Raw genomic sequence first — 25,619 nt, forward strand, 5'->3', positions numbered from 1 at the left:
AATCAGAGCAAGATTTGTGTATAGTCAAGTGGGTACAGATCACACACCAAAACTTGTTGTAGTGCAGCTGTACTCCTCAGGAAGACATTGTGCAGTTGACTAGCAGTGATGTGTATCATAAGACACACCTCCAAACCTAATAATCCAGGGCAAAAAGAAGCTCTAGCTATGCTTGATTTTTAGCAGAGTTTAAATTCTGAACGTATCTGATGTTGCGTTGGATGTATTTTAGATTTGAAAATTATTACAAGTCATCAGTGGAGGGGTTTGGTTGTAGGGAACAAAGTGTGAAGAAAAACTTAAAAGCTCTTAAGTCTTGTGTATCATTCTTGCTGTGAAAATGTACGATAAACCAAAATGTGTTCTCAAGCTTCCATTAGTGTGTAGATCAGCTCTAAAGAAACATATTTAATGGAATGTTACTTTTTCTACCACTTACAAAATCATAGGATGCTTTGGGTTGGAAGAGACCTTAAAAATCATCTAGTCCCAACCCCCCCTGCCATGGGTAGGGACACCTTCCACTAGACCAGGTTCCCCAAAGCCTCATCCACACTGCCTCTAAGCACTTCCAGGGATGGGGCCTCCACAACTTCTCTGGGCAACCTGTTCCAGTGCCTCACCACACCACCCTCACAGTAAAGACTTTCTTCCTAAAATCTTATCTAAATATACCTTCTTTTAGCTTAAAGCCATTACCCCTTGTCCTGTCACTCCATGCCCTTGTAACAGTCCCTCTCCAGCTTTCCTGCAGACCTCCTTCAAGTACTGGAAGGCTGCAATAAGGTCTCCCCGGAGCCTTCTCTTCTCCAGGCTGAACAACCCCAACTCTCTCAGCCTGTCCTCATAGGAGAGGTGCTCCAGCCCTCTGATCAACTTTGATCAAAACATGTTATTGATTTCTTAGATGGAGAGGGAACAAAGCAAATGTAACTTAGCAGGGTTGTGGGGTTTCGGGGGTATTTTTTCTTTTTTGTTTTAATGCAGTACTGCAGAGTTAATGTTTTCTGGCTAGCCAGTCCTGATAAACTAGTAGCTATTTGAAATTCCTGAGAATTATGTCTGCTTACCCACCATACACCGGGAAATGCTGAAGTTAGTAATTAGTTGTGATACCATAGGAGTAGCTCTACAGACAAGTAATTAATAAAATTTTCCACAAGCTGGGTCAAGATTGCCAGTTGCAAGCTGACTAGGAAGGTATTTTCACAGGTACTTGAAGTTGATGGAGCGTATGTAGGTTCCCACTGAAAGGGGATGCAAGATTCTGTGCAGCTGCTTAGCAAAATAGATCAAGGAACAGATCTGAATGAAAATTCACTGATTTTTTTTTTTTTGTATTTTTCTTTCTTGGCAGTTGACCCTCACTTTAGGTCAGCTTCAAATGACTGTGGAACTTGGGTTCAGAGGTGTGTGTTACTGCAAGTGACAGATTTTTTTCTTGCCCCATGTATGTATGAACATACACATTTAGCATTGCTTTGCTTAAGGAAGCAGAAGTGAATATTGATGGCTCAGTTGAACAAATTTAAAAATTGAGGTGCACCTACATTTGAACTGCTGTTAGTTTCAAAGCAACATTTTCATTGGGTGTAAGAAGCTTTACTGTTTTGTATTAACAGAAACAAACTTGGTGTCTGTATATGTAAACAATATATAAAAAATTAGGGGGAATTGTGTTAAGTAGAAGACTGCTTGTCATGTTTTCTTGTTTCTACTTTTATGGCATGGGGTGGTAAAATAATTTTTAATTGATTGTGATTTTTAATGTATTCAGATGTTAGCAATACACCAAAATGTAAGCAATGGAAATTCTTTGAGAGGCTGAAATAGCCTTTCATAATTGGAGTACTTTATTTGAATGATTTAAGACTTTGTTCTGTGGTTCATGCCTTGCTTTGTGGAGTAAATGTATCAGTATATAACAAGCTGTGGAGCAGAAGCTTTTCAAGTGAGACTAAGGAAGTTGTTGCAAGTAAGTTAGTGTATAGCTGCCTTGATTAAAAATGGAAATATTAAGTTATTTGCCCACTCCTACACCCTTTCCATTTCACACTGATAAATCTGGAGTGTCAATATCTTAGGTTTCAAAGTAGCTAGATGGGGCATTTTTTTTTTTTTAAATAATGGCAGAACATTACTTTACAAAACCAAAATCAACCAGTGTGAGCCTTACTGAGGTTTTTTGGTTCTTCTGTGAACTGTGTAAGCTTATGAATGTGATCCTAGATATTCTCCTAGTTAAATTTATAGTAAACTGCAGGAAATGGAACTTTACATGGGTGCCCATATACACGTTTCTATGTGGATACACTGGAAGAGCTTGAACTCAGACCTTTTGTACGGTGCAAGTGTGCCAACTGGTCCATATTTGGCCTGCTCTGTTCTCTGCTGCCTCAATAAAAAGCACATCTCAATTCATGCCAGTCACCTCTTGGCTGTAGAAGAAGATGCTTCTTGTCTTCGGTAGGCTGTAGTAAAAACTTTTTTTTTTTCCCTAATGTGTGGCTGCCCTTTTTTCCTCCCCTTTTTTCCCTGGTGTGGTTAATTGAACTTAGGAGCTTTTTTCGTTTTGAGTCTATTGGCAGATTCTTTATTTGAAACTTCCTTCCTATCAGTATTTCCATCCAGAAAGGTACGGTCAGAGTGCCCTGGAGTGGAATACTGTTAATGATGTGATGGGGCTGTGCTAGATATAGTAAATCATCAGAAGTGTGCCTCTGTGTCATTTGTAAATATTTTTCAGGCCTGGATACTCCACTTCCCTCAGCCACTCCTCATAAGACTTGCGCTCCACACCTTTCACCAGCTTCATTGCTCTTCTCTGGACACGCTCCAGCACCTCAATGTCCTTTCTGTAATGAGGGGCCCAAAACTGAACACAGTACTCAAGGTGCAGCCTCACCAGTGCCAAATACAGGGGGACAATCACTTCCCTAGACCTGCTGGCCACACTCTTGCTGATACAAGCCAGGATGCTGGTGGCCACCTTGGCCACCTGGGCACACTGCTGGCTCATACTCAGCTGGCTGGTGACCAACACCCCCAGGCCCTTTTTCCACTGGGTAGCTTTCCAGCCACTCTTCCCCAAGCCTGTACTGTTGCAGGGGCTGGTTGTGACTCAGGTGCAGGATCTGGCATCTGGCATTGTTGAACCTCATACAGTTGGCCTTGGCCCATTGACCCAGCCTGTCCAGGTCCCTCTGTAGAGCCTTCCTACCCTCAAGCAGATCAACTTTCCTGCCCAACTTGGTGCTGTCTGCAAGCATACTGAGGGTGCACTCGATCCCCTTGTCCAGATCATTGATACAGATATTAAACAGAACTGGTCCCAGTTGTGAGCCCTGGGGAACACCACTTGTGACCGACTGCCAACTTGATTTCATTCACCACAACTCTTTGGACCTGACCATTCAGATGGTTTTTTACCCACCAAAGTGTATGCCAGTCCAAGCTATGAGCAGCCAGTTTCTCCGGAAAATGCTGTGGGAAACTCTGTCAAAGACTTTACTAAAGTCCAGGTGGACAACATCCACAGCCTTTCCCTCATCCACTAAGTGAGTCTTCAGAACCACTGAATCAAGCTTCCCAGTGGTGAAGAGCATCCATGTTGACATTTCGAATCATAAGAAAATGCTGCTGTCTGACATCGGAGCCAAATTGTCAGATTCCAGAGTTGAGAACATCTGTCTTAGGAAGCATCCTGTTTCATTTCCAGCACAGATGACCTTCATCCTGTGGAAGATGAGCAAGTTCATGAAGGGTATCCCCTTCTTCCTGCTGTTTTCCCTCTCTTTGTCAGGCCCTTCTACTGTTGTAGCAAAGAGATGTCTACTGCAGAAGTGCTTTATCAATATAAGAGAAGACATTTCTGTGAAATTACTCCCTTGTTTTGAAGAAGAGGGGGAAGTCTGGCAGCAACCCACACCCCTCCTTGGGAAGGGCTAAACTTTAAACTTCAGTTTGCAGACAATTTTGAAGACAACTGCCTGTGAAATGAAGGGAATGACCATATAGGATATATCTGATACTTGTGCCAAAAATACAGTTGGTGTTTGAACTTCAGGCTTCTCCTGTTTGAAAGATACCTGCTTGGTAATACTAAGGCAGTTCTGATTCTTGGAAGTCACGGGGGTTTTTTTTGTTTGTTTGTTTTTTGGTGGTGTTTTTTTCTGCAACCGAAGGTTTTATGTGCTGCTTCAGGACTGGGTGTCTTGAGGTGCATGTTTGTGTTAGCCTGCGTTTGTAAATGGGGAATAAGAAGCACCCACACTTTCAGCTCTGTATTTTTCCAGCCTAAGTATTGATATTAGGTGGCTTTTGACTATAGAATGATTCTTCTGTGTCACCCTTCTCTTAAAATTTATTTCAAAAGCTTTGAGACAAATGAATCTGAGTAGGTGAGATTCTTGTGAATTTTTTTTACATACATTTCTGTGGTAATTACTGAGACGGAAATACCCAGAAATTTAAGAGAAGCCTCACTGGGTCAGTTAGTGAAAGCTGAAGAATTGTTGGCTAATTCTTCTCCTCTAGCCCTTTATGGGAGACTATGAAAGGGAGTAACCACCATGTTTCCGCATGGAAAAGTCTCCAGCTCTGTCATGGGGTCTCAAACTTGTAGTGTCTTTTGAATTGTTTGAAAAACAAGATATGGTTTGAGACACAGAAATTTCAGAAGCTTGTAGATTTGACACTGATATGAGGTTGGACTATTTTCTGAGACGGTGTCATCCTTTTCTTAAAGATACCAGTTACTGTTTTGGAATGAGTTGCAGTAGACTGTGCAGCTGCTTGAAGGAGAAGAAAAAGTACTTCAATGAAAGTAACTAAATAAAATTATTCTAGATACAGTACAGAACTGTGAATAGTTAGTCTTTAAAGTTTCAGTTCTCTTAAAAAAACAACATGCAAATACTTAACTTTTAGTATGCACAATTATTAGACATTCCATAAGGAAACAGTTGAAGTGGTTTTCTAAAGTGTCAGTCTCCTCCTCTGTGGTAATTCCCAGAAGTCATCCATTTGATGCATGATGATGATGGGCCATTTTGGTGACTTAAATGTCACTTGGCACATATTTGTGCCAAGTAATGTGTGATCTTGTTCCTGTGTGCTATCTTTTTACTCTTCCCCACTGTTTTGTCTCCTTTTCATTGCTGATGGTGTTCATGGCAAGATAATGTAACCTGTGCCTGTGTCTCAGTAGTGTAAATATGTATGAATTCTGTAACAGTTAAATCTTTTTATAAAAGCACATACTAGAGCAGAATCTTTCTCAAGTATTTCTGGGATTTACCTGAAGCTGCTTCTGCACTAATGCGTAACTAAATTTTCTTCACATAAGACCACCTTTGCATCTTTATCTACAGGTCAATAGAACTTTTTCTTGTCTGGGCAGCTTTACAGGTGCACCTTCAAACTTTATATCTCAGTAGCAGTATTCACCCTTTCCTTGCTTGTTTGCCTTTGAGAACAGTGCAGAAATACTAAACATGTTCCCAGGAATTCAAAAGGCATATGCTCAAACCTGTACCAGATATTAAACATACAGTTCGCTTCTGCAACTGCCAACAGTAGCTTTTAATCTGTGCAGTGGAAGTGCTGCTAAATTCTTAGTGATTTTTATAATGGCAGCAACTGAAAAAAAAAAAAATTACTTAAATGTAGTGATTGTGCCTGATAAATTAACAAGCTGAATCCTTTAAAAATAAAAAGGTTATTGTCACAACTTAAGTCTGACCGCTTTAGTACATTACAATATTTCTGTGTGATTGGTGCTGATAATTCAGCTTCTTTTCTTCAAGTTCCTTCATTGAAGGAGGAAATACAGTATTAGTGTTTTGAAGGTTGTCATTGAAACAGAAGTCTACAATATTTTGCCCAACTGCTGTAATAGGATATACAATCAATTTACTAATATAACTTCCATAGTAATGAACCAGAGAGTTTGAGCCTTTTAATTAAGAAATTTGCTTCCCTGCTTTGTGCTAGTGGGCTGTGGATTTCATCATCTTCTGTTACATATTTCATTCACTTTTGTTAGTTATGTTTCTTAAAAACCCTTCTGTATTGCTTTTTCTCTTTGCTTTTATTCCTTTGTTGTTCCATTCAACTTACCTCCTGCATGGAGTATTAAAAAACAAACAAAAACTGCCCAAAACCACAAAAACCTAGGATTTTGGCTACTGTAGTCCTAACATCCCATTTTGGATCCCCGTGTCTTTGATAGTCCTCTTTGCTCTTTGTCTAAAGAAAGGTTTTTGTGGCAGGAGGCACTTGGTATATGGCATAGCATGCAGCACGATTTCCATTTAAAGACTGGCTCATAGGTGTCACCATAATAGCTGCAAGTGATGCTAAAAGAATTATCCGTTTATCTGGAAAGCAGTAACTTCTTGCCTTAGGCTGCTCTTTACAAAAGAGGACACAAAATATTTCTCAGTATAATCAGATAAGTAAAAACTAATGCTCACAGGAAAAAGTAATTCAGAATCAGGGTTTAAGTGAATTGTGTTCTTGCTGCTTACAGTTCAAAAAGAAATTACAATATGTATGCATGATATCTATTCCAGTCTCGATTTTTGTATTTCTCAAATACTCATTTTAAGGCATTTACTCGAAGTTTAGTTACAAAACCATCCTTTCTAATGGAAATAGACTGCAGAGGAGTAGAAAAAAAAGACTGTTCTGGCCTTAGAGGAGTCTTTGCTTCAAGTAGTACAGAGTGTGGAAGATGCTTTCTTAACTTTCAAGATTATTGCACTTGATAGGAATCTGTACTGGTTTGTGAGCACATGAAATTTTAATCTTAACATAAGGTATAGGAGGAGAAACAAGCACTTACCTATGCTAACATGAAAGACTAACACCCATTTGTCTCTTCTTGGATTCTTGCTTCTTAGCTCATTGTTCTTTTGTAATAAAGTTGTGGGTAGTGATCTATGAAAGTGACCTGTGTATTCTTCAAAGTTTTCAGAAGGACAATGCCAGTGTAATTTCTTGGACTGTAGAAGCCAAAACCACTGCAGAGTTCTGAATTTGGAAGAACTTAGTATCTTTTAAAACATGGTACAATTTGATATTCTCCATCACCTCAAGATCAGACTATTTGATTTCACTGTTGCTGTAAGCTGATCGACTATCTTCTTGCTAGGAAGAGAGGCTTTCCTACCACCTCGCTGCCCCAGGTCTGTCCACTGCCAGCTCCCTCTGATGGAACCAGTAATATGGGGTCTATATGCTGGGGTGGAGCAAGGAGTAAATCACGTGTAACCCTGGACGCACTGACCAGTAGCAGGGACCAGGCATGTGGCTTGGAGATCGTGGTACCATTCTTTTTAGTGTTAGTGTGGTCTTTGTCCAGCCGTGAAGCCATACTGCAAGCGTGCAGTAGAAGAAAATTGTTATATGTAGAGTTTGGTGGGTGGGTTGTTTATTAAAAAAGTGAGGGGGTCTTTTTCTCCCTTTACACACAGTTCTCTTGTATAGCAAAGCTGTCTTGTCTCAAAGGAATTTGAGTTTGCTGACAGCCAGATGGGAATAACTTTGGGATTACTTTGAAGCTGCAGTGAAAAGCAGCAAGGAAATAATGCTTACTCTGTTGCACCTATACACTGCAAGCCTGCTACCTGGAACAGATGCTTGCTTCTGCGTTTAAACTCATTTTGGAAAAGAGAATCTTCAAAGATTTTCTGAGGTTGTTGAAGGTTTCTTTTAGTAAATAGATGTCTGAGGCCAGAGCACAGCTTGATGCATTTATTTGCCTTTGTCCATTTACTTGTGACTTTTTTATGTTTCTTTATCACTTTGTAATTATTTGAAGTCTAGTAACATTTTATTATATTTGATGAGATTGTTACCAGAAACCATTTCTTAGAGATATGCCAAGAGCTTTCCAGAATGTGTGTTTATATGTTTTATTACACTTCTGAGACATGTGCACTGGCTGCATATGACTTGGGTATGTCACCTTCTGTGCCTTCTTTTAAACAAACTGTTTGGTGTGTCTTGCCTGTTGTGCTTAATTCAGTTAAATATAGTAGTATCCTTCAATTGTATGCTTTGGGAGAGGAGGGGAAGGGAATAAATGTTGTTCTAGAAGATCAAAGTGTATCTTGAAGTGGATGTGTGCTTTGTCAAATCCTGCTGTTTTAAACTTTACTGTCTCTCTATGATATTTTTTATTTTACTCTTGCAACCAACTTTGTTTTAATGTAGGATCATCTTTTAATCTTTGAAGTTTTAGGGGTTTACCATGTATAGGTTTCACCTAATTGATGAATGTAGCCATTATCTTGCTGTGCTTACGGTCAGATCTTATTTTTTAAGTCCCTTCTGTGTTTTGAGTATATATATATAAAAATCATATTTCTTTAGTATTGCTCGTTTCCTTAAGAGGCTGATTACTTGCTGGATATGGCAGGCATGTTTAGAATGTAGCTACAACATAGATTGAGCATTTAATAAAATGCTTAGAAATACTATGTGGCACTTGTAAGCCATGGACTTGGCATTGGAATAGTTCATTGTCATGAAATGCAACAATATTAACACTTGTATGTAGTGTAAACATCAAATGTGTAGTGTGTGTTCAAAACTGTATGGGCGAATTCAAGTCTTTAACCTTGAAATGAACGACAGTATTGTTGTCAGGTCTGATTTCAGAAAGTATTAGCCTTAATTCAATCAATACATAGATTTTTATGTAAAAAGATGCAGCCCGTGTTCTAGGTAACAATACCTTTTTAACAAAAAATAATGTTTTGTAGTACATATCAACCTGGCAGAAAACCACAGAAGTCTCTACATGTCTTCATTGTTATGGGAAGTATATGCAGAGTCTTTTCCAAAGTATCTTTCTTCAGTTGGCTCAGTTTGGACACTTAAAAACTAATAACATAAATAAAAATTCCAAAATACAACTTCAGAAGGATACTAATCGAATGTACTTGATTACTTCCTGCCATAACCTGCCAAAGATTACACCTGTTTCCCTGCGATATCACCAGCTAAAGGCTGATCAAAGGTAGCTTGTGAAAGATGAAGTAAACTAAATGAGGATACATCCATTTTTTTCCAAATTAAGTAATTCTAGTATAGCTTGCCCAAGTATTTTTTTTTCAGTGTGTTAATTTATGTAAATATGATAGTAAAGCAAAACTTAAGCTGACTTTTTTTATATGCAGGTTTCTACAATCCAGGAACTTGTTACTGGATATGAAACCTCTTTGAAAACTTGTGATCTTTTTAGTACGTGTGGTAAGTGTCTATGGTCTTACATTAATTAGACTGTAATTACTAATACTGCCTATGGCAGTTGTCAAGAACTGTTGAATTGCTGATGTTTTTTGCAAGAAACAGTTGTAAAACCTTCTAGTAAATGAATGCATTAGAGGAAATGTTTGCTGAATTTGCCAAGCTTTGTTTTTTGTTTATTTTTCAAATGCAGTCTTCAGCCTTACTGGTCACTGTAACTTTTTTCCACTTTGTTGCAGAAAATGGAGAGAAAGAGCCCCCAACGACACTGCTTTGGGTTCAGTATTTCCTGGCACAGCACTTTGACAAACTTGGCCAGTGTTCTTTGGCCTTGGATTACATTAATGCTGCAATTGCAAGCACTCCAACGTTAATAGAACTATTCTATTTAAAAGCAAAAATTTACAAGGTAAAAAGTGTATTTGGGCATGTAGAGTACATAATTTATCAAAAAGCCAACCCATCAAACTGGTGTGAATGTGTGGATACTATTTCAGTTAGCAGTGGTTGTGGGCATCGGTTTTCATGTAGGTTTCTCTTTGTGCACTGTTCTTCCAGGAAGAAAATGAAAACCTTTGTTTAGGTTTTGCAAAGCAACTCACAACTTAGAGCAAATTGTCATTCTGAAGAAATCTAGGGCCACAGGAGAAAGAACAATACTACTGCCTTTTGTTATTTCTGAGGGAGAAACACCAGTGACTATAGATTTCAGGAGTTGGTCAATACCAGGCTTATAGTGAAAGTTAACTATTTAATTTCTCCCTGATAGCATGTAGGTAATCTCAAGGAAGCTGCTAAATGGATGGATGAAGCACAGTCTTTGGATACTGCAGACAGATTTATCAATTCTAAATGTGCTAAATACATGTTGCGAGCAAATATGGTGAAGGATGCAGAGGAGATGTGCTCTAAATTCACAAGGGTAAATATGTTGCTTTAATGAAGAGAGGTTTTGTTTGTTTCTGACAGTTCTTTCTACTCGTAACTTTTGACCAAAATTTAAAAAAAAAAGTTTTTTTAATGTTCAGTTTTAAGGTAATGTTCTTACACTTAATGGAAAATAACTATATAGAATCATAGAATGGTTTGGGTTGGAAGGGACCTTTGACAGATCATCTAGTCCAAGCCCTTGCCATGGACAGGGACATCTTTCACTGGATCAGCTTGCTTAAACTGTGGATGGGGCATCCACAACTTTGCTGGACAACCTGTGCCAGTGTCATAAAAAATTTCTTCCTTATGTTCAATCTAAACCTACCCTCTTTCAGTTTGAAACCATTGCCCCCTGTCATGTCACTAAAGGCCCTGGTGAAAAGTCTCTCTCCATCTTTCTTCTGAGCCCCCTTTATATATTGGAAGGCCACAATAAGGTCTCCTGGAGCCTTTTCTTCTCCAGGTTGAACAATCCCAATTTTCTCAGTCTGTCCTCACAGGAGAGAGGTGTTCCAACCCTCTGATGATCTTTTTCATGGTCCTCCTCTGTCCATATGTCCTCCTCCATATGTCTCTTATGTTGGGTGCCCCAGTTTTTATTGAACTGGGGTTTTTTTCAGTATAAAGACTGTTCTGAAAATTTGGTGGCTAGCATTTGTTGTATGTGGAATGTACTTCCAGTGTGTTTATTTTTAATCTAGAGCTTTGCAACTATAAAGAATAAATTCTAGTATCTTTTTCTTGTAAAAGTATGAAGTATAAATCTAACTTCTTTTATTTAGAGACTAAGAAGTTGTAAGAAACTTATTTCATACTACATGATAAAGCAGTAAATATATTGGTGGATTTTAGACTGGTAGATGCCACTTAACATGATGGGGGAAGAAAACAACAAAAATCATTTGCTGAACTTGAAGATTTTTAAATTGTGTTGTTTTCTACCCCTAAATTGTAAAAGTAAGACTGTGTATGCAAGCATAAGTTAATTTAAAAATCTGAGACAGTAATCTTGTTCAGTTATTTATTTTTTTTTTTTAAATCATTGAAATCTATTCCTTTCTATCTTGGGGAGCACAGGCTGTCACAAGTATTATTCTCAGTTGCTGGGTGGTTATATGCATTTTATATTGTATTCCAAATAGCTGAAGGATTGACTGTTTCCTACTAATGGCCTGAAACTAGCTATTGTTTAAAGCAGCAGCTGGTAAATTATAATAGCAAAAAGTGATGATGACACTTATTTCAGGAGGGAACTTCTGCTATGGAAAACCTAAATGAGATGCAGTGTATGTGGTTCCAGACTGAATGTGCTGCAGCTTATCAAAGGCTAGGGAAATACGGTGATGCCTTGAAAAAATGCCATGAAGTAGAAAGGGTAAGTAGGTGCAAACACCATCGGTTTCTTTCCCAGTGTTTCTCATACACTAATGAAGCTAATTTGTTGATGTAATCAGCATGATTTTCTTTATATACAAAGTTTTTAGTATAATGATTCTTAAAAAGAGTAATACTTGATGATTTATTGTTATAGATAAGACGTCATCCCTAGCTATTATATGCAAAACAAGTATTTGAAGTGAAACGGACTCAATATATAATACATCTCCTAACTGTACAACTATTTGTACGTTAACTTTATACTTTCTTTTGCCAACTGCCTTTTTTAGTCAGAACAAGCACATTTCGGTTGGCTTTTAAAGAGTGCCTATGTCTTTGAACAATCGTAATACGGTTTTTAACAAAATGAGATTTTTCTGGGTAGACTTCTTCCCTATTGACAGGTTCTCTTGGACAATCGGTATTATAAGGGTATTTCTATGCTTATTAACTGTGAATCAGTTGTAGCTTTATTCACCTCCATTCAATTAAAATAATAAACTAAGCAACGGAAGTGCATAAGACTTACTTACATGTTTTCTTTTTTCTTCAAGCATTTTTTTGAGATAACGGATGATCAATTTGACTTCCACACGTACTGCATGAGAAAGATGACTCTTCGTGCCTATGTAGACCTTTTGAGATTAGAAGATGTGCTCAGGAAACATGCCTTCTACTTCAAAGCTGCTCGATCAGCAATTGAAATCTACTTGAAGCTCCATGATAATCCTCTTACCAATGAAAGCAAAGAACAAGAAGTGAATTCAGGTATCTAGACCATAATGGAGGCTCATATGTGTATGACACATGTAAAAGCTTATTAAGCTAAGTTATGAGCTACAGAATAAATGAGTTGTAACGTAAACAAGTTTTTCCTCTTTTCTGTCATGATTTGATAGTTCGAAAGATATCATAGATAACATGCCACAGCTTTCTTCCTCTCTGTTCTCCCCTCATCATACTGTAAAACTAGTACACGAATGCACCTAGGGATAGTTGGAGTGCTTGAGGAGGAGTGGCATTTCAGCATATCAAGAGGAAAAATCAAATTCTCTTCAGCCATGTATTCATTTAAACAAAAGATAAATGTCATTAACAGATGAATTATGAAATAATGTATAAACTTTGTCAGAAAGCAATCTGAATTGTAAGAATTTAATTTTGATCTAGTGTATTTAACTTATAACCCAGTAATATTAGTTAACACTGCATTACACTTTATCATTTTTCACATAACTTCAGGACCAAAGAATACATGGATAAGTGTATATTAGCAAAATTAATACATTTAGGAAGTTATTGAAAACCAGTGATAAATGGAAAGCAGACTTTCTTAGGAAACCAGTGGGGTGTGGTTTGGAAATCTGAAGATTCAGTGACAAGTGAGTTAAGATGTTTTTTTCCTTTAAGGTAAAGAGTTGCTTCTCCTTTTGTGGAATCGCAGCTACTGTCAGCTCTGGTGGCTGTTGACTAAAGAGATGAAACTAATGTCTAGCTCTTTGCGAGGAGAAGAATATTTGACTTGGGGGGGAAAGTTAAACTAAACCAAAAGTGCTGCTTAATACTGCCAATACAATCTTACCTTTCATTTAGAGGTGAATAGTAAGTTTTTTTCCATATAAAGGAGCACACTTCACAGCATAGTTCAACTTGCATCTTTTTTCTCTCTGATTTTAATTTGTTTCTGTATTTAATGTCAGATAGGTGTGTGACAGAGGATCTTGATAGCGATAATGTCATAGAAATTAAGGTGGGGAAGAATCTAAGTAGTCATGCAAGTTCATTTGCCTGCTCTGCATTGGGATTCAGTAGGCTCCTCCATTGGGGAAGACAACACTGTATGAATGGGGTAAAAGGAACGCTTGTTTCTCCTTCCTTCCTGTGTCTCAGGATGGCGGCTGGCCCCAGCAAGAGGGGTCATGCGTTGGTCCCTCAGTAGCTTGTTCTTCTTTTCCTTGCCACATTATTAGCGCACATCCTGTTCTCAACAAAACACCACAGTAGACAGAGTGGAAACTACAGTAGTACTCTGGCTAAACTGGTCAGGTCAGTGGGACAGCAGGGAAGAAAAAAAGAAGGCTGAATGCAAAGGCTGAAGGCTCCTTACTTATATATGAACCTGTAGGAAGCTGTGTTTTGTGTGTTCTGCTTTTCAGGCAACTGTTAAACCTTCTTGGTTTATCTAAATGCTAGTCCAGTCTAAAAATCAAAACACAGCAAACAGCCTGAAAATTCATATAGTGGTCCTGCTAATGCATACCAGAATATTTCACCTCTCCTCACCCCAAACAATATCAGTTTTTGCTTGCATCCATTTAGCTCTTCCATGGCATTTCCAGAAAATCAATGCAATTATCATTGCTGTATATTGTTCAGACACTTTAATGGGAGATAACAAGCTTGTTTTAAGATGGAGTATAAATCTAACTGGATGTTTCTGGTAAGCATTAGAAGGAAGCTGAGCTACCATCAATATGGGAGTTTAGTATTACCCTTAAAAACCATTGTCTGTTTTCTAAGGTAGAACCTGTCATAGATGCAACAACTATATGTAGTTAACCTTTCGAATAGTTGAGGTTTCTATAACAACTATGTAAGAGAAAATATGCTAGATCATATTGTATTCTGTAAATAGTAATCCAGTAGTAATGTTGGACTATATAGTGATGATAGTCTGGCAAGTGCTGATACTTATGGAAAAATATGTAAAAGTATGCCATTTTAATATTGGGCAGGAGTGTAGTGGCATGTCTGAGTGTTGCTTGAGAGAAAGAAGATTTTTAAATGAAATAATCTGTTAATGTAAGTTATCTGTTTGTTACTTTAACCTGTAGAAAATCTGTCAGCCAAAGAACTGAAGAAGATACTTAGCAAGCAAAGAAGAGCACAGAAAAAAGCAAAACTTGAAGAGGAAAGAAAACATGCAGAAAGAGAGCGACAACAAAAGAATCAAAAGAAAAAGCGAGATGAAGAGGAGGAAGAAACTAGTGGACCCAGGGAAGAGCTAGTTCCTGAAAAACTGGAAAGGGTTAGCATGGTCTTTCATGTTAAATTCATGTGATTATGATAAAAAGCTGATAATACAGGATTATGATCAGGTTCTCCTAAAAGAATCCAGTGGGTTTTATAAAATCATTTTTGCATGCAAAGATACCTTTTGGAGTCTATCTCTATTTACACTAAAGTAATATTTTTCCACTAATAAATAAAAGTTTTTTATATTAATAATATTGTTACTTTCTTTAAATTTTGGGTTTTCAAACAGTAGGCTGTCCTTTATTAAAATAGATATTGAACAAAAAGATGGTTCTTGCCTGAAGAACTCTAGTTTTCATTCAATGAATAGAGAAAAAAACCAAACAAATGTTTGAAGACATGTTTTGAAGGGGGGAAAAAAAAAAAGACATGAGCCAGCATCTCTCTAAGCACAAAGAACTATCTCTTCTGTCAGACTAACTTCAGAAGTTTAAGCTTGTTGTCTAAGGTGATCATATTTCATTGTTTCCTTAATGCTAAATTACAACACTGAGTACATGACATAAGTGGTGCCAGAGTTATGATTGATGTTGTCTTTCTCAACATGAAATCATGAGTAAACGCTTTTAAATCTTGCTGATCAACTAATGTTGTGGTTCAGTTTAATTCAGAATTTAGGTTAGTTCACCTTTGGCCTCTGATTATTTAAATGCTCTGAATAACAGAAATGATCCTTGGTGGTTTTTATTTGACATTTATTCTAAGCGTTACATTTCACTCTGTTTATTAAAACAGGTAGAAAATCCTTTAGAAGAAGCCATTAAGTTCCTTATACCACTTAAGAATCTTATTGGAGATGACATAGAAACACATTTATTAGCATTTGAAATATACTTTAGAAAAGGTAAAGTACTGCATAATTTTATTTTTGCTCTACAAAATTTTAACCCTTCACTGTGGCCTGTGTTATCTGATTGTAGCCTAAATTGATCTGGAATAGATACTTGACTGAAGCAGGGGTTCACTTGTATCATATCCAGTAATGATAGAGGGAGTGCCATTTTTGTTTAGCCACCCTTAAAACAAACAAAAACCTGAAAGTAAAGTTGTAATATAAACTAATAAATGCTGTACAAAGATATTTGCATTGTGATCTTTAATTATCTAGGGGCAAACAAAGCCAACAGATAGTAACATCAGGCATGCAGGGTTACCAGAGTTTGAGCAGCAGACATTTCTGTTTTACTAAGCATTTTGGATGGGAAAAATATATCTCCTTTCTAATTCTGTGTAGACATTGATGTTTCTAATGTTTGTACTAGATTTGCTAAAGAAAACAGTAGTTGATACAAAAAGTTCTGTATTCTTAATCTTGGTATGTTTTTGGTTTTTCTCCTTCCCACAGGAAAGTTTCTGTTAATGTTACAGTCTGTCAAAAGAGCTTTTGCTATCAACAGTAATAACCCATGGCTACACGAGTGCTTGATTAAATTCTCAAAAGCTGGTATGTGTGTAGGAAGTACGTATGTATGTATAAGGATACAGGAAATTTTATTTGTACAAGGACATAACTACATATTTTTGTAATGTATAAATACTCTTGAAACACAAACTAATGTGAAGAAAAATAAAAACAAGTGATTTGTTTTCCATGGTAGTACTTAAACAAACGCAGGTTATGCTGTGCAGGGTACTGTGTATGTATTGTATTATATACTCCTTCCTCCATTAAGCCACCAGATGGACCCAATAACTCATTTTGGCTAGATTTCAGGGAGGAGTAGGTGTTCCAAAGATCCTTGAAATTCTCAAGTTTTAAGACAGTAAGGGGCAGATATGGGAGAAAGATTCTGACTGAAGCAAAGTATGCATTGTGAACTTGTGATACTAGGCAGGAGAAAGTTTACATGACCGAGAGCCCTTTATGAATGTTTCATCTAGAAATGCATCAGTAATTCTTTTATAGAGCTACAAATCAAATTATGTAAATGCTTGTTTTTTGCATTTTGAGTACAACTAAGTTGACTTTTAGAAGTCTGGTGATAATAGATGATGTTTAAAAAAAAAAAAAGGTTAAAATGCATGGAAACTGAACAAGCACAGTAGAGCTTATAATTGTTTAAATATATATCCTGTTTGCTCTGAAGAAACACTACCGAACCTAGTGCTTTATTTTGTCACATGAATCAAGTTCAATAAAATCTTAAAGATTTCTTGGGACAGTAATAGAAATTGTACATAAGACAGTATTAAAAGGAGCTGATTGAGTATATCTTGCTAGCTTTGTTCCTGGTTAGGGGATTTAAATAAAATCACTCTGACTAGTAACAATGTTTTTTTTCTGTGGACTGTGTATATATTTTAAAAAACACTCATTTTGCATACCTCATCAGAATCTGACACATTTGTTTTCTGAAAAACGAAGCTTGTGTTGACTTGTAATACTGTCTTGAACTGGAATTTGTGTTTCTGTGCTGAAATTTCTTTTAAAAAAATGGGAATTTTAACATCGATGTTTATGGTTTCATACTGTTTTCTACAGTTGTTTAAATGGGTTTTTTTGCTTCTCTCCCTCTTATCTTCACCCTTCTAGTATCTGACCATAGTAACCTCCCAGAAATTGTGAGCAAGGTCCTAACTCAAGAAATGCAGAAAATATTCGTTAATAAAAACTTGGAAAGTTTTAATGAAGAATTTCTCAAACACAATGCTACCTCCATTCAGCACCAACTGTCAGGTTTGTTTTAACTTTTTAATGCTCTTGAAAATGAGATGATGTAAGTGATTTCAAATCTAGAATCTTTATCTGCAGTCCATAAATAATACATAAAGTCCAGTGAGCCAGAAATTCGCCTGCTTTTACCATGTTAAAAAGAAACTTATCCGCTTTTTTTATTAGATGCATAAGGAACCTGTTTCTTGCCTCCAAAAAGTGCAATCAAACCCCACAGTGGTAGTATGGAAACACTGTTGTCTCTCGTTGCAGCTTCTAGTTTTTAAATTATTAGAAAATATAAACCAGAAAATCCTATATATTAGAAGCAGTGCTTTTCTGTTTTCTTATCAGCTGCACTGTCTCTGTTCTTACTCATAGCTATAAGTAGCAACAGCATCAATAAAAATGACGCTTTTTACGCTACTTTTGCTTTTCTGCGTTGTGGTCAACAACGAAAATGTTGAACTATGACTTCCTTACATTGTGTGTGCGTGTGTAGAAAAGCTACAAGAATCACTGGAGAAAGTTAGTTTCAGAGGATTGTTCATGTCACTTAAAGGAAGGTTAGGTAACTTACCCCAGACTTACAGAGCCCATTAAAGGTCCCTGTTTCAGGACAGCACCTTAAGAGAAATACTTGCACCTCTTTCCTATGAGTAGACTCAAGATTTGGGAAGTCAAGTACAGATAGCCCAGCACGCTGATTCTTACAGATGTGTTCTTCCGCTCTTGTCATTGTTAGGCATCTAATGGCATGTTTTCCAGGCTGTACTTTCTGGTCCCCCATTATTGCAGAAAATAGTGCAGTCACTTTGTCACAGTAATTGTGTAGGCTAAGACTGTCATGCTTCCGAATTGGCCTTCATGCTGTCTATATCTTTAGTGCCTTTTGAGAAGAACCCAAGCTTTTATCACTGACAGTGGTGGCACCCATGTTAGAGAGATGTCAGGGAGCCCTTTGAAGAAGGTGAGTCTATTCCTGTTCAGTGGAGGTGTGTAAAAGCTCCGTAGGGTCAGTCAGTGGACCTTAGGGTCTGTCGATCACTGTGATCCAACAGCGTATTGATGTACAGGCAATGGGAACAAATGTGGGATTAGGATTTTAAAGTGAAATCGGAAGTGAACTAACCATAGATGTGTCCTTGGTAGCTTTAGGGCTTCACCCTTGTGTCAGCCTCCAGTATATGCTGAAGCAGGTTTAAAGTGATTGATTTATCTACTGTACAGCAAACATATAATTTCTTAAACTGTCATCTTTAATTCAAGTTTAAAATGTAAAAGTCTGGAAGTCCTAAACCTTAAGTCTGAGACTACAAATGAGTGTTTTCTTAGCTTTAAGTAATTATTAGTAAGAAAAGTAAAGTAAGTGGACTTTTAATCCCTTTTCAGTTTCAGTACTATGGCCTCCCTGACATTAAACAAATGTAACCAGGTTAAGTTCAGTAAGTTTTTTGATGATGATGACTTAAGCCTAAATATATTCAGTCTAACAATTTATTTTCTGAAATCTTCTGGGTACAAAAAGCAGTAAGAACTAGGAAACTTTAATTAGGAAAACAAATTTAGTAATTGGGGAAATGAGTTGAGCAAGAGGAGACAATATACTCAGAATGTGGGGGTTTAACTTTTTCAGTAAAATGATTTCTTAAGCTTTTTGTTCTTTGTAGTAGATTATGTAGTGAGGTATGTCTGGACTTTGAGAAAAGGGAAGTATATGAAATGCCTACAGGTTCCTTAAGATGAGGTTTTAAATTAAGGCAGCTATGATATGAGGAGCAACACAGTATTTTGCACAGATGCCCAGACCAGTTTTGATAAACTGTTTGTGGTCCGAGTAGTTATGCTAATACAGCGTCTGTCTTCTCACCAATGTAGTCAGGCAAAGCACCGAACTTGCATTACACTTTCCTAAGCTGTTTTGCTCAGCTCCAGGTTAGTAGCCGAGCTTGGCCATATTTTCTGCCGTATGGACGTACACTGGTGTGAATTTCTTCTGGACTGTGTTCCACAATTGTTCAGTACCTGCATTGTTCACTTACCTCCAGTACTTTTCGAAGGAATTCAGAACATCTCTGAGAAAACACCTTTTACTCCTGTATTTGTAGGATGCATTTCATTTAGTCTGCTGATCTGAAGGGCTTCTTCATCAACATACTGTTTATGTGTCTTTCTTGACTGAAACATCTTCAGTCAAATAAGGCATTTCACTTCTGCAGAAGCAGATCTCCTGTGTTACTCAATCCGTATGCTTCTAATAAATTTCAGAATAGTTTGAGTTTCGAGTTAAGGGAGGAAAATAAAATTTAATAAAACTTGTAAGAAGTCCTGATTCACGTTGACTTAAAAGTTTTTGGATTCTGTGTGTTTGTATATGCCGTATTGCATTTAAGAATGCCATTACCTAAATGTTGTGTTCTTTCTTGTGATAAGGTGCAAAGATGATGTATTTCCTGGACAAATCAAGACAAGAGAAAGCAATTGCTGTTGCAACTAGATTGGATAAAAACATGAGAGACAAAAATGTGAAGGTAAAGGATACAGTATTTAAAGCCAAAATATGTGTGGGATTTTAAATAATGTATACATAACTGCATGATAATGTACATGTTTTGTATATCGTGATAGTATTATTTGAAAGAACAAGGTTTCATATTTTTTCCCTAAGTAACTATAAGATACCTGAATACCAACAGAGAACCTATGTTTGCTCAGATTAGTGTTGTTTTAACAGTGCATCTTTTTAGTAATAAAGCCATTGTAAATCACATCTATTAACTGTTACTTTTGTTTCTTTAGACATTAACAAAGGTTTTTGAGGCACTGCTTGATGGCAGTTTTGGAAGCTGCCACTCTCAATGTGAAGAATATCAAGCAGCATGTCATAAACTGTTTCCTTTTACGTCTGCCTTTATGCCTGCCACAAACGAGGACGATAGCAGCATTGCATCTGTGAATCATACAGCCATTAACCATGATTTGCTGTCTAATGAAATTTGAAGTAGTGTGTGCAAGCCTACATGCACACATGTATACAAAACTCTGACTCTCATTACATGCTGGCTGGATACAGATCAGGGTTACTTTTCCAGGTTGTATTTTAATATCTTTAACAGGTATAAAACAAAATATTTGGATAGTTAAATGAAATGGAGTATGCTATTAGTTATTTTTTCTCCCAACAAAAACTGCCAATATTTATGTAAACATTATCCTTAATCAACATTTTTCATGTTTATACTTGTACAGTTTTAAGTCTTTTAATAATCCATCAGCCCTCCCTCACTAGAAAATACGGATGTTAAAGACTGCTTTCACATACGTGTCGTTACATATATGGATAAATGTGATCATATCTTGTTAATAAATTATCATTTGAGCATTTTTAGCAGATTAAGACCGAAGTGCTGCTTGAATTGCCCTCTTCATCTTTTTCTGTTCTTTATTTTTTTTCTGGTTTTGGTCTTTAATTTTATCTTTGGTCAGTTTGGTTTCTTTTGAAGCACAGTGACAATGAAAGCGTTGGGGGTTTGCATGTTTCTGTCAGGTGTGTGTCTTATATGGAACCAGTGTTGATGGATATAAAGATTAGGTTTGTGTAAAAAAAAAAACACAAAAAACAAAAAAAAACCCAAAACAAAACACCCAACAACTAATGCTTTTTGAAAACTATTCTATCTGCCTTGTGTTCCATAGCTATTGTTTCCTTAAGTTTATGGTCAGTTTAACGTTTTTAAGTTTGAGTATCCTGAAGCAATTCCCTGTGAAATCATAATGAATTTGATACTGTTGTTTGTCCTTTCTTCCATCTTCCCCTTCCTCGTCTTCCTTCTGGTTTCTCCCCATCTGTTCACCTATTGACACTTAAGTTGAAAAAGCTGCTCCAATTTTGGGCAAATGCAGAAGATACAATAATGGGGAATCCAGTTCTTCCCTACATCATAAAAAAAATTCACTGGGACGTTTACTGTATAACTCCATTGAAAGTCTTAGTTGTCCACTTACGGCCCATACTCCAGTACTTCTTAGGCCTAAATACTATTGCTTTAGGTGCTGCAAAGCAAATAGTATGTGAGGAGAATGTTTTACATTTAAAAACTATTTAAGGGAGCACAAAGAGGCTGACTACAAATCATAATGAACTTTTTTCTTACTTTGTATTCTGGTGCATTAACTATTAAATATACAACACATCAGAATGGAAGTCTGAATCTAATATACCTATTTAAAGCATAGTATTGCTGGATAAAATGGCTACATATGACAGCTTTTCATTCTGTAAGAACTGCTATCAAAACATAACTATACTGTGGCTTGTACAGAAAATCCATTTTTCTGGACACTGTAATGGAATCATTCAGTCTTGGTTTGTTTTTATTTCACTGCAATGTAAATAATTTCAGTAATATTAACTAGCCCTCAAAGGCAAATATAAGTTCATGAGGAGGGGATTTTATTAAGACAAATAAACTGTTCTAATTAAAATTCTCCTCTGTGTGTCATCTGTTTAGATTCAAAATTGTTGAATGGAAAACTCACTGTAAAATATTCCCAACATATGTTATGCTGTAATAAATTATTTTGTACACACTTGCCTTTGGTTTGGAATTTTTGTGTATTTATGGACATCAAAATTCAGCCCATCATTAATTAAGTTTTGTCCATTCAGTTGCACATTCACTGGTTTAATGTGAACTCTGTAAGTAGTTAAGAAAACAAAATCACTATTTAGCATGTTGAGACGATGTGTATCTATGTATAGTAACATACTACCCTGAGAAGTACAGCAAGATGTTTTTGTCTTATGTATTCACCATATGCCATTTGCTGTGGAACAACTTGCTCAGATGTCTCCAGCAGGGAGAGGTAGTTGACCATAATGGGATCGTTTTGGCTCAGCTGTACCCTAGAAGCACTTTATCAGCCTGTGTAAGGTGAAGACTTGAAGTGGTACAGTGGTCTTCTATCTTTTTATAGTGATGGCACTTACATTGCTAGAGATTTAACTCAGTCCTTCAAAACAAGGCAGTGACACTGTAGATGGGAATGGTAAGACTGCCAGTCCAGTCCTCTGGTATCTGTTTAGCTTCACCCTTAAATCAGACTTGAACAGAAATACCTGGGGTATCTTTTCAGCAGTTCATTCTTTGAGAAAGTAGATGAATAGTTTTGATTTCTAGACTAAGAGTTGTAGGAACTCTCTTGAGAATTCTGAAAATAGAAAAATTGAGGCTTCTGTCACCTAGTGTGAGGTTTGGTTTTCTCTTAGAACTGCTGGAGGCATAGGCTGCTGAGTTTTCTTAGGGGCTGTCATCACAGGTGGGAACTGCTTGTGAAAATAGATGTTTGGCAATCCTGTAGATCAATGCAAAGAGTGAATAGGGTAGTATAGGAAGGATAACAAATGTAATGGAGAGGAGCAAATGTCAAGGACAGGTGTTTATTCTGAAAAGATTTGGTGTCTTTTCAGTAACTTGAATTAGAAAAGGCATCAACAGGCCTGTTAAGTCTTGCCAGAGGAAATGTGCTATAATCTATAAATGCTAACAGTGTTTACATATGATAGTCAGTGCTTCACATTTCAATGTTTAAACTTTGTATCAGCAGCCTACCTCTACTCTTTCTTTCATACTTTTTCATGCTTTTCTTCATCACTTCCTTGCTTTTTTTCTTCTGTGCAATTTCACCTGGTTTATCTCAAAAATAATTTAACCCACTTTGACAGTCACAGTCATTCTTGTTCCACTCTCCCATCCCTTAACTTCTTGACTTTTCTAGCAAATGTGGCATCCCAGGAGCTAGCTTCTCTCACCATCAGAATAACTGCTTGCCTGCATGAGGAACTTGTGGACGGTCCAGATGGAGTCAGCCTGTGGGGGTGACTGATACTGAGGACCCCCACATCTCCTTTGCCCCAGCACAGTCGCACTCTACACCTGATGTCAGGCCTCAAATCTGAGACAGGCTACCTTCTCCCAAATGAGACTAGCCAAAAATAGCCTAGACTGTGACTAGAGTATTTCCTATTTTCAGCACCACCTATTCTATTGACCCACAGGGAGGTGGATGGAGCTGCACCTCTCCTTTCTTCTATAACTGCCCTGGCCTCAATTAATGCATAAAGAGCAAGGCAGCAATTTCATCAGGCCTTAAGTAAGTTGCTTTAAGATGCCTTTACGGCCACCCACAAGCTATGAAGCTTGTCAGTGAAGCTATCTGTTCTATACTATAGTATATTTCACTTGGAGGCACTCTGTGTGGTAAGAACTGGTCAAGTTTTGTTTGATTGGAGCAGTGGTTCTGCTAAGAAAAAGTCACCAGACTAGCCAGGGAGTGAAGCTGTGATCACCTACAACTAGAGCTATAGCGAAGTCTTGAAAGCTTGTTCCTGATTCAAACCTGAAAAGTCTAGAAGAATTGCTAATGACCAAAACGAATTCTAGGTCTTGTAATGGCCTTGAATATTTTTACCTTGTTGGGACTTTTCTTTGGGGGTTTTGGGGGGAGGGGTTTAACAAAAAGCCTTTGACTAATCAAGGAAATCAACTGTTTGGCAAACCAGCATTTCTATATAGGCCAGATTTAATAGATTAACAAGAAACCTTTTTATATACCACTAAAATTTTTATCAATTATTTTTATCAATACCACATGCGAGTGTTTCACAAACTTGCAATGTATGCTTACAACCTCCTTCAAATTTTATCTTTGCTGCAGGTGGGCATGGTGCCATGTGTGTCCTAACAATCTGTGGCTACATTAATATGGGATTTGCCGTCCAGGTTGAAGGAAAACGTGGATGCAGCAACAGTCTAGCAAAGGGCTGCCTGCAGAATGCAGGACCGCGCTTAATCTCAACATGCCTGGCAGGATTAGATAGCTCAGGGAAGACTTGAACTTGGGTTAGGTGCGTTTGCTGCCATCTATAGCACGTGTTCTGCAGCTATGTGCTCATATAGCACCTATATGATTACATTATTCTGCTATGATACATATGTAGGTTGGTTATGCTTCATTTGCCCATTACCAATCTTAGCAAAATCTTCAAAATGCCTTACGTAGTCTGGACATGAAACAATTGATGCCTTTTTTGTTTTTGATTGCAGTAAACTATAGTAAAAATTTACTTACCTGCCTTGTTTTGTGGATCTTTGAAAATATTTTGGTGTAAGCTGTTATATTGTGGGTTTTTCTTATAAATCCCTATCGCTTTTTCCTGCATGAACCAAATAATTGCGTTAACAACATAAATGCCACGAGAACGCATTGACGCAGCATCCAGTCCCTTTTGATACCTTTGGCATTTGTTTTTTCACGCCTGATCGGCAGGCGTTAATGCAAAGGGGTCAGTTCGTGGATTTTCCACTAGAGGGAAGCCTTGCATCTAGAATATTTTCATAGTAAGGGAAGGCTGCAGTCTTGTTTATTTTCAGGTGTTTCCTGGTTTTGTAGGAAAAGCATAGGGAAATGCCTATCTTCTTTTTCCTTTCAGGCAGTGGAGAGAGGTCCTCAGTATTTTGTATGTGTTTAAATAGCTGAGTTAGACTCATATTCATATAATCCAGCTCTCCATAAGCATCGATTTTGGGATCCGACGTTGAGAGTGCGCTTGCTTGGGCTTATTTCCTACCAGCTGAGAACAGAGGCGCTGGGAGGGCGTACCTGAGCCCACAGACGGTCAGAAGCACCTTTGGGAGATCCCATTTCCAATGTAGAAAGCGTTAGTCAACTTAGTTCCCGCCTTACTCTCCTCAGGCTGTTGAAGAGAGGCAGAATGTATCGGCCTTGAAGATTAGCCTTCGCTCCAGTTAATTTATCGTAGACTAAATACTCTGTCCACCACTCAGACTTTACTGCTTAAGCATATTTCAAGTCTAGACAAAGTATTTGAGAACATGCTGTTAATGCTTAAGAGGAGGTTCAGGTTTTGAGAGGTTCCCAGGGATATTTTAGGTATGCAGTAAGGTGGGATGAGGAAATATGTGGTATTTCCAGGACTGATTTCATACGATAAATGGTCAAACTTAAACCAAGAAGCAGGTCTGCTTCAGAGGTCCTCTTCAGGGCAGGACCTGTCTTCCTGTTCTTTGTAGAGAGTGCCTAGCACAGAGCAGTCCTAGTTCAAGACAAAGGTTTATACAACGATTAATAAACTGTTATAAAACTTAGCAACAAACATAAGCAAACTATGCTTGCTTGGGGCCTGGGTCTGTAAATAGTAGTGCAAAAGATATCCAGGGAGCTACAAAAGGTGTCAGGCACCAAAGGATTCTGTTAACTGTCACTGGAGATGTTTAATCAAATTTTAGCTAATCCACACACTTGATATTTGAAATGAGCTCAGAGACTACCTGAAGTTGAA

General features: G+C 37.5%; 1 protein-coding gene across 2 annotated transcripts in view; it reads left to right on the forward strand.

The window, feature by feature from the left end:
- NAA16 (N-alpha-acetyltransferase 16, NatA auxiliary subunit) overlaps positions 1-20,543 on the forward strand; it is a 66,537-nt gene extending 45,994 nt beyond the window's left edge. For both annotated transcript variants that reach the window (XR_012833287.1, XM_075741743.1), the window contains 11 exons: positions 9,189-9,261; positions 9,498-9,667; positions 10,028-10,180; positions 11,438-11,566; positions 12,123-12,336; positions 14,403-14,596; positions 15,340-15,448; positions 15,950-16,048; positions 17,138-17,281; positions 19,691-19,788; positions 20,057-20,543. Coding sequence is in view for 1 of the 2 variants with exons in the window: in XM_075741743.1 (XP_075597858.1) it covers positions 9,189-9,261; positions 9,498-9,667; positions 10,028-10,180; positions 11,438-11,566; positions 12,123-12,336; positions 14,403-14,596; positions 15,340-15,448; positions 15,950-16,048; positions 17,138-17,281; positions 19,691-19,788; positions 20,057-20,257 (1,584 nt within the window). In the remaining variant the exon portion in view is untranslated. The remainder of the gene's footprint in view (positions 1-9,188; positions 9,262-9,497; positions 9,668-10,027; positions 10,181-11,437; positions 11,567-12,122; positions 12,337-14,402; positions 14,597-15,339; positions 15,449-15,949; positions 16,049-17,137; positions 17,282-19,690; positions 19,789-20,056) is intronic.
- The last annotated feature ends 5,076 nt before the right edge of the window (positions 20,544-25,619 follow it).

The sequence above is a fragment of the Balearica regulorum genome, chromosome 1, assembly GCF_011004875.1.
Source record: "Balearica regulorum gibbericeps isolate bBalReg1 chromosome 1, bBalReg1.pri, whole genome shotgun sequence".
Classification (NCBI taxonomy): domain Eukaryota; kingdom Metazoa; phylum Chordata; class Aves; order Gruiformes; family Gruidae; genus Balearica; species Balearica regulorum.